Consider the following 9,583-nt stretch of genomic DNA (forward strand, 5'->3'; position numbering starts at 1 on the left):
GGTAAATTCTCTGCAGCCCTTTGCTCCCCGCTCTGCTGGGGCACTCTTACCCTTCAGCAGGAGACACTCACCCTGAATTACTGCACCTGGTTCCCTAAACGGCTCACACTGAAGACATGTGAGTTACGGCAAGGGAAATCAGGATTTGCACCTGCAGCACACTGTAGCTAACTACTCTGTGGTAGCTGCCTGAGAGGGGTTTTTCTGCCCTGGTTTGTTTCCACACACACACACCCCTGCAGTTCTCCAGTGATGCAAGGAAAGTGCCTCCAAGGAAAGAGGCAGAAGACTTGTATCTGACACTAAAGACATGCAATAGGCACTAGCTACAGAGCAGCTGATGTGTCCTTACAGTTAATTTACCACAAGTAACTTCTTCTTGAGTCCTTATCTTCAGTTTAAGCTATCTTTATTGCTGGAAAAGAGCATCCCCACAGAGTGATAGCCAGGAACAGGCATTTTACTTTGCATTCACATCCTCCCTTATTTTCTTTGTGTAGACAAGATCTGAAATTCTCTGCTCAGCTTTGCCAAGAAAAATGCACCGTTCCTGGTTCATGACATTAGCTTTTCTGGTAGTGTCCTTGGAGAAGTGGGGGTGCGAGGCCGGGGGAGATAAGCTTTCAGCAAAAGGCTGATAGCTAACTGCCATAAGAGCAGCCTGAGGGATGAAATCTCTTCCTCTAAGAATTAAGCACCGTAACCTCTCAACCCTACTGCATCTCACCTCCCCATTTCCTAGTAAACATACATCATGTCCAAAAGATAATGCCTTAACACCGTCCTCATACATAGCTGACTCCAGCCCAGTTTCTCTCTGCCAGCGTTGGCAGCCTCACTGATGAGGTGCATGTGCTGGGGAGTGATGCTTCGATTCGTTTTCAGAGTTTCAAAGTTTGACTTTTCATTGTCTCATCTGCACCACAATTCTTACCTGAGAAGAAAACAGCAGCTCGGAGTGATACCCCTTGGCAGGATGAGGCCCATGTCCTGGAGCTCTCAGCCACAAGATTTTGGTGTGAAGTTCATGCAGCTGGAAAGAGACTTCCCTGGCTCTTATTTCATCAGCTTTCTTAGACCACCTTTTCCACTGGGTTTCACATATACATTCACATACACATATACATATACATATACATTTCTTTTGAATAGATGGCAGGCCCTACTGGGGCTTCTCCCTTGCCTGCAAAGCACCTAGCAGGCATCACCAGGGGCGAGAAGTCAGCCAAAGGCCTGACCCAGAGGGACAAGTACCAGAGGGTACTTGAAGTTCTCTCTGTGATTCAATGGGAAGCTCCAGCTAAGATGGCAAAAGCTGGATAAGATCCAGGTCTGGATGACTAACAGACCGAATATCCAAGTGCCCTGCCTGGGTTGGTAAGTCCTAGTCTGCAAGTGAGCAAAGCCTCGTAGGGCCAGCTTGTGGCCCTGCACCGCCTCAAGTCTTGACTTTCCACCAAGACAAGTCACACAGTGCTGCTGCTGAGATCCCACAGGCCTAGCTGCTTTCTGTGGCTTGCTTGATGAGCGTATGGATCATGTCTTTTCCTTAAAGCCTCATCATAAACAAGCAGTCAAAATACTGGAAACAAAATCACAAAGCAGAGCGTTGGGGGAGCTAGCTGTCTGCCAAAGTGCTAGCTCACTCCAGCTTCCCAGGGTCATCCCAGGACAGCTGCAGTTAGCTCTGCAGCGCAACAAGTTAAATTGCTCACAGATTTGTCTGCAAATAGCTGCTTCAGAACGCGTGTCTTAGAAGGAAAACATTTTAACAAGCAGTGAAAAGCAGTGTATAACTCTTTAAACAACACTTGTATGAAGGCCTGTTGCAGCTCCTTAGCAAAGTCCCAAAGTTCTGGTGTGGGCACAAGCCACTTTCCCAGCCTGTGGATGGGTCTGTCACATGCCCAGGACAGCCCATGGAGGCCTTGCTCAACCGAGTCTGATCCAGTGATTCTTTGCAGAGTTCAGCCCCATGCATTGAAAGGTGCCCCAAAGGCACTGTTGAGCAGTGGTAGGTGAAGCAGCGAGCTTAGCTGTTCTCATTATTGTCATCTCTTAAACCAACATGAACAGTGGTCTAATAATGCCAAAGGCACTTTTAATATATGAAGCCTTTTAATATATGAAGTACTGAATCTGCATGCATGTCACTTGACATCCAAGTGGGAAGTGATTTATACTAGTAGTACCCTGTCAGCAGTAAACAGAAAACACAAGCATTTACTATTCTCCATTCATTAGCATCATACATTTGTTTTTTCAATACTATTTATACCAAACAGGACATAAAATATGAATGCTGCAAAGTTCAGTAAATCCTGCACCAGGCTCAGCTCAGCCCAGGGCTAACATCAGCCTTATCTGCAATCACAAGAGTGTGTCAGGAAATCATGCTGTCATGCTAAGATAGCAGAAAAGAGCTTCGTTTGGCTTTCCCCAGATGTAGTTTACTTTACAAACATACCAGAAGAACAAAAGAAATACTGAAGAAACATGTTTCCCTCTAGTTCTCATGGGGTTTGCTACTCCATAAAGTGAATAAGAGTTTTTAGACACTAATGTGAAGACTATTTGTGCAAAAGTAAGAGGCAAGGAGGAGCAGGTGCTACATATACTTACATCTTCAATCTTTTAAAACTTGTTTGATGAGTTTCATACTACAGTTGTTCTTCAAAATGGGCATCAGAGAAGTAACAGCTAAAGGCCTGAATGTTTTACATGCAGTGTTATCTTGGCAGTGATACAGCTGAAGGACAGTTGAAGGACACAGCTGTCCTTCAACACAAACCATGAAAGAATGTTCTTTTTACAGTTAAAATGTAATACTGTCACATGCCCTGTGCTGGAAAACATGAGAGAGGCAGTGAAAGCACCTCCATAACCTTAGCAACTGCTTTGATCCTTACTAGAGCAAAACAAAGTGCTCTTCATTTTGCTCAGCTTGAAAGGTACCAACTACAACACTCTAATAGATCAGATTTTTCTCCACTCCCATTAGAATCATGGCATCATAGAATAATTTGGGCTGGAATGGGCCTTTAAAGGTCATCCAGTTCCAATCCCCCTGCAATGAGCAGGGACATCTTCAACTACATCAGGTTGCTTGAAGCCCCATTCAACCTGACTTTGAATGTTTCCAGGGATGGACTTCTATCACCTTTATGTGCAACCTGTCCCAGTGTTTCACCACCCACATCATAAATGTCTTCCTTACATCTAATCTGAATCTACCCCCTTTTATTTTAAAACCACTACCCTTTGTCCTATTGCTACAGGCCCTACTGAAAAGTCTGCCCCCATCTTTCTTATAAGCCCCCTTCAGTTTCTCTTCCCCCACAAATGTGGACCGGTACCATATGAAAGGGGTTGCTTTAATTTCTTCCATGCATTTTCATTCCAGTTAGTAAGACAGTAACTGTTGAAGTCACCGTTTTCCTCATGTTTCTTGTTCCTCCAGGAAATTTTATCAGAATAACATTACAATGAATATTTAAACACTTGGGTCCATGCTGTCACAGGAAAAGGTGATATGAAGAAATATGCTTCAAATTTTATGCTAACTAATTTTATCTATGTCCTGAACATGACACAGGAATTTCACTCCTTGTTCTTGGGAAAACTACGTTTAACAAAACTGTTCCATCCCCTCTAAATATCCTTTGGCTTCTCCATTAATTCTGTAGCTCAGGCTATAAGCAAAATAATTATTATTTTTAGTAGGTGACACATATTAAAAATTTGAGGATCAAGCATAGCTGCTGATAAATGATGGGAAAATTGCTAGGCTGGTAAATATCGAGATTAATTTCCCTTTTAAAAAACTAGAAAGGAGATTATTTTTTTTTATGTTATATGAAAAGAATAATACTTACATTCTACTTAAACATGAGGAAATGCAAGATCTGGCTGCCTATGCCATCCGATGTCTGCTCTGTTGTGCACTGTGATCAGTGGTCAGTTACAGTGGTTTGATTCTTCAGGCTTTATGCAAGTGTGTTTAACGATGCATGTACCCAATTACATAGCAGCCTGCAGGTTATTACCCTATAGTTTCTGCAGATTGTAATAATTTATGGCTCATAATATAAAACATGTTCAGTTTTCTTCCTTAGCAAAGCAACTTAGAGCCATTCTTGCATCTAGTTGGTTATTCTCAGTCTGTCCACAGCAGTTCACTATTTAGTTACTCCAGTGCTGCATCTGATCAAGCTATAAACCTGATGAGAGAAGTGAGATATTAAATGGAACCTCGGGATGTTGTAGGATGTTTACAAATCCTAACTTTGCAAATTGAATCTTAAAACCATTTCAGCAATGTGATTTACATTGCAGCCCCACAAACACTGATACCAGCATCACCCAAGAGACATCAGACTGAAGAGCTTCCAAGCCAGCTGTACCGCAGAGAAAACATGGGGCAAGTGTGCCTCGCTTGAACCCAAGCGAATGCTGTTGTAATGTACCTGTTTAAAAATTCTAATTTCACAGGAATCACCTCAAAATGGAATTTTATTTTTTTTTCAACTTACATGAAGTTTGAACTGTCATTCATCCATGATCGGAGTATCGGTTCTTTGGACTAAATTTCCTTTTCACAACAACCAACAAGTCTGAGTAAACATATCTGAGGTGGACTATTCCAGTTGTTTGAGGTGGGTTTCAAAATAAATTCCAGTTATGAACTATTTTTGGGAGAGACTGTTCTGGTGTGTGTTAACGGAGGGCTGGGTGGGGTGGGGTGGGTTGGGGTGTTTGGGAAGTCCAGCGTATTTTGTGTGCTACTGCAATATAAGGTAATTATCAAGCTGGACTGAAAATAAGAAAGCAAAAGGTTACAGTTCTGAACCCAAGACAAACATTGTTCTAGTTGTGTCTTTAGAGCAGTCGGAACCATACAGGTATGCCAGCACCCTGACACATTTCTGCACCATAGCACAGAATGATGGTTCAGTTTCAAAGGGCACCAAAGAACATACTGTACTGTACTACATTTGGCAGGTTTTTTTTTCCAATTCAAATCTGACTGCATAAACAAAAAGAAGAATATAGAGGAGAATGGCAAATAAAGGAAACATCGATGACATTTTCAAACAAGGATGTCTAACTTACTGAAATGTGCCATAGTTTAATCAGTTTTAAATGCATTTAAGCTGTTTTGGGCAATAAAGCTAGCCTCAGGGCAGCGGAAAACCACACAGACCATATATTTATGAATATATTATAATAATAGTATTAAAACAAAATATTGCATGGTTCAATTTGAATGACCAACTAAAAAGTTGTAAATGTGCATTTAAGCCCCCGTTGTGTACTATGAAACCAGATAGGCCATTTGGCTTTTTTTTTTTTTTTCATTTTGCTTAAGAAAATCTGTGGAATTAGTGGTGCAACAGCACAGAATCAAAACTCTGATGAGGATTCAGAAACCAGTGATGCTTAAAATAGCCCAGCTTTAAACAGGAATTATCTGATGCGCTAAAGTAAAATCCTGGTGCTAAACAGGCTACGAACGTTACCATCCCTGAATGTTTAATACATGCAAATAATCCTACAAAACAACTGAGTTTTATGCTGAATGTAACTGAAGTGAAAGTGGCCCAAGTTTTACAGTTAGCAGAAAATTAACTCACTAGTGCAATTGTTTCACTGTGCAAATGTTAACTCATGTACTGCTATCATTCTGATTAATCAGAACATTAAAAAAATGAAGGTATTCAGAACTACAAAGCTATGGTATTGTGCTAGGGCTCCCATACTGCCCTATTCACCCATGCTGATTAAAAGGTATATGTTTGGAACCTTAGAACTATTCCATTGAAAAAAACAAAGTATTTCTGCCCATTGGAAAGTTTTACCAATTTTTTAAAGTATCCTTTATTTTTTCAAAGGAACTTTGCAAGATAGCATGCAATTCCATTAGCCATCTGTGCCTTCAGTTGAATAGCAGCATCATTTGCTGCCCTCTGGTGTAGAATGAAAAAAAAAGAAAAAAACACTTATAATGAATGAAAGGTAAATGGAATATAGAAATCGAATGAACTGCCAAGATTTCTTAATTTATAAAATAATTCATAAATCTCACACTTACGCTACCTGGTGTAAGAGACAGCCAGATTACCAAGAGAATGGTAACAACCATAATTTAAAATGAAGGTGATAGTGCACTTCCATGGTATTGCTTTCTGGATTAAGTATAACCCATTTATAAGTAAGCCAAACCATCTCAGCATGAAGCTTTGCATGCTTTTTCTGCCAGAGTCAAGCTTGGTTCTTCTTCTCTTGAATCATACATAAATAAGGCACCAAAAGCAAACTTTCCTCCTTTCACCTGCCATCCCCATACTAATCACTGTATCATACATTTTAAGATAACATTGTTTCAGTGTTCTATCCTTAGCTAAACAGTAATTAAACACTATATATAATTAGAAATTTTTAATTAAAATGGCATACATATTCTGCTGTACAGAGAATTTACAAAGATATGTTACCTAGCAGAACAAAAGCAGGTGAAATTCCTTCTTACCAAATAAGGTGTACATTCTGTTGGAAATCGTTTATATCTCTCTCACTTCACACTATGTGAAATTAAGTTACAGAAACTCAGGAAAATAAGCCAGAGGTGACAGTGGGAAGCCCAGTTAAAGCCATACTGCTTGGATGGAAAAAGAACATCATGCAAACATCAAGCCAATTTATAAACAAAATGTACTGTTCACCTTTCACTCAGGATAGAGGTAAAACAGATGTGTCCCAGTAGGACAGGTAACTAACTCTATTCTTTGGATGCTTTACCCTTTCCGGTACCAAAATGTAAAAGAGCTCACTGCTTTCATTGGTTTTAAAAATGCTTTGGGAGTCTGGAAAAGACCATAGTCCAGAAACACGCTCATCAGTGTCTCCCAGTTCTCTGCAAGTGTATCTTGAATTCTTAGGAATTCTAACTTCCCTTCATTTTTTTTTTCTATTTCTTTGGGAAGTGCAATGTTTCACAATCATTACTTTGTACAGACACTCTAAAAACCTTTTCCAACCACACTAAAACAGAAGTACATGCTTAACTGGGATTCGAGCGAGTACACTCAGCTGAACCAGTAAGCTCACTCACCATGTAGCTCTGACTTGCCCCCAAAGGGTGTTTGGCCTTTCTAACAAAGAGTTGGCCTGCAAGGGGGTATTAATATTTACTTATGTGCCCTATTTGTTGCTCACATTTTACAATGTATTGAGAATATCCATGGACAGAGTTAACTGTTAGCAGTTTACACTCAACGAAATCTTCCTTGAAATGTTTTTAAAGTTCTAATTTATGCAGGAGTAGATTAAGTCGCAGTTTCTGTAAGAGATTCAAGACTTCACAAAAACCTCTCTCAAAATGTACTCTCACAAAATGGACTCTCTCATGCCACCCTATTTCATGTCCCGTATTTGTATAGGGAAAAGGCAGGTTTCTAAGATTCAGTCACAGAACAGACTTTTATTAAGAGTAACAGTAACATTGCTTGATTTAGATACAAATTTTGCTCAATTTTTGCAAAACTGCATTAAATTCCTACAAGTGCCTGAACTCAAGGTAAGGAAAAATCTTTCAGCCATGGACCTCAGTATGTGAGGAACAGATGCTCTTCATATTACCTGCCCCAGCTTGCATGAAAACTGGAAACAAGTTTTCTACAAATCCCTCTTATTTATTGAAAATCACATTAGTTCCCCACAAAAGTTGCAGGTAAAATTTATTTAGGACCACTTCACCCATGCCCTCATCTTAGTATGTGCAATAAAGCTGGGAAAATGCAGTCTTTGAATTCTTCAGAAGTTTGATATACCGACCTGAACGTGGCCTCAGGAGCTTGTACTTTTCGTAACAGTATTATGGATAGCTTAAGTTTTGTAAGACTCGATAAAGAATGTTTTGAGATCACATTGAAGGAAAAAGATATTGCTTAGCTTGCACATAGTCTTAATAGGATGAGAAAACACTGAACTTTTCATTCCAATGTAAAAAACAAAACCAAACCCCCACAAACAGACCACCACCCACAGTTACAATGCTCCACATCAGAAGTGAGGGCACTTATAGTGCTTGGAGAAATCAACTTTTACTCTTCCCATTCATTAGAAGTCAGGTTTTAATTTTACTCTAATAAGTGAACAGAAAGCCTGTTTTAAGTGACAAATCAAAATCAGAATCAGTTCAGTTTGCAGTCTGATCTGTCACCTCAAGCCATTTTAATTCATAGTAACAGTACAACTTATGTTCCTATTTCATATCAACAGTCTAGCCCTACATTAACACGCTTTTTAGTGTAATGTAGAAAAAACCCTGTAAACACTAGATGACTAGAGAGCATTAGTGTGGAAAAAAAAAAAAAAAAGCTAAGTTGGATCAGAGAGAATCAAGGTTCGGTATACTCAAAGTACAGGAACGAAGATGAAACATGAAAATGGTATTTAAAGAAAAGCCACATTGGAGTTTTAAAGCACTACAGCAACTGACTTACACTGTACCACAAACTGCCCCACAAAATAAATGCCAACAACAAATCAAATCCTTCTGAGTGTCAGCAAGCCTGCTCTCTTTCCTCCAAAGTTTTGGAAGGCAAGCACCAATCAGCCCGGCTGGGAAAACGCTGTCTGTGGAGTATGAGTCTTGCACCTCGGCTGGTTTTATCGACTGAGTAATCAGCACTCCTTTCAGAACAAAGAGCTCTTATTGGCAGATTACCGCACAAGAACATTAGAAATGCCCAGTAAGTTTTATTATTTTCCATTTTAAAAATCCGAGCCGTTATACAGTGGAGAGAGACGACGCTGTCCAGAAGCGGGCATTTTACAAGGCTTCTCCCCGTCACAGAGTCCTTCGAACGCGGTGGGACCCCGAGGGCAGAGGCCCGCAGACGCCCACGCTGGCTGTGCCCAGAGCAGCTCCTCGGACCCCGCCGTGGGCGCAGCGCTGCCCCGCGGCCGGGCTCGCGCGGCATGCGGGCAGGCGGCCCAGCGCAGCACAGCCGGGCCGGGCCGGGCCGCCACCGCCGCCCGCTGCGGCCACCCCGCCCCCACAGCACGCCGCCCGGGGCCGGGGCCTGCGGGGCCGGGGCCTGCCGGGCCGGGCTAGGACTCGTCGGGCTTGTCGGCGGGCGGCCCGCAGGGCTGCAGCATCTTCTCCATGAGGTTGAAGCGGACGCGCGCCTTGCTCTCGTTCTCGGCGATGGCGAAGTAGTTGAGCAGGTCGAAGTGGCCCATGTAGGAGCAGTACGAGTCCCGGTGCTGGTTCACCAGCCACTCCCACTTGGTGGTGTCGGCGTGGCCCGTCCCGATGTACTTGGACTGCAGGTGCTCCAGCTGGCTGTGGATGGTGTACCGGTCCGTCATGGCGGCGGCGGCGCGGGCGCTGCGGCCAGGCGCGGCGCGAAATGGAGAGCGGAAGTGACGCCGGCCGCCTCTTCCGCCCAGGGCGCGGCAGCCAAACCCCGCCGGGCCGGCACCGGTTACTCACGGCTCCCCCGGCCGCTTCGAACGGAAATTAATGAAACCCGCGGACGGCGGGTGCCTCCCCGACGCGGTGCACGACGGGAGCGCG

The 9,583-nt window shown here is 42.6% G+C and overlaps 1 protein-coding gene across 1 annotated transcript; it reads right to left on the bottom strand.

The window, feature by feature from the left end:
* Positions 1–7,460: 7,460 nt before the first annotated feature.
* Positions 7,461–9,511, bottom strand: SF3B5 (splicing factor 3b subunit 5). Its single transcript, XM_080390625.1, has one exon. It carries the CDS (start codon positions 9,373–9,375, stop codon positions 9,115–9,117), a length of 261 nt encoding a protein of 86 aa, XP_080246751.1. The 5' UTR covers positions 9,376–9,511; the 3' UTR covers positions 7,461–9,114.
* Between the last annotated feature and the right edge of the window lie 72 nt (positions 9,512–9,583).

This window comes from Falco punctatus (assembly GCF_963210335.1).
Source record: "Falco punctatus genome assembly, chromosome: 5".
In the NCBI taxonomy this organism is placed as follows: domain Eukaryota; kingdom Metazoa; phylum Chordata; class Aves; order Falconiformes; family Falconidae; genus Falco; species Falco punctatus.

Bases quoted from the DNA above. Each gene is read 5' to 3' on its own strand.
- SF3B5 (XM_080390625.1), bottom strand. From the start codon at position 9,375: ATGACGGACCGGTACACCATCCACAGCCAGCTGGAGCACCTGCAGTCC.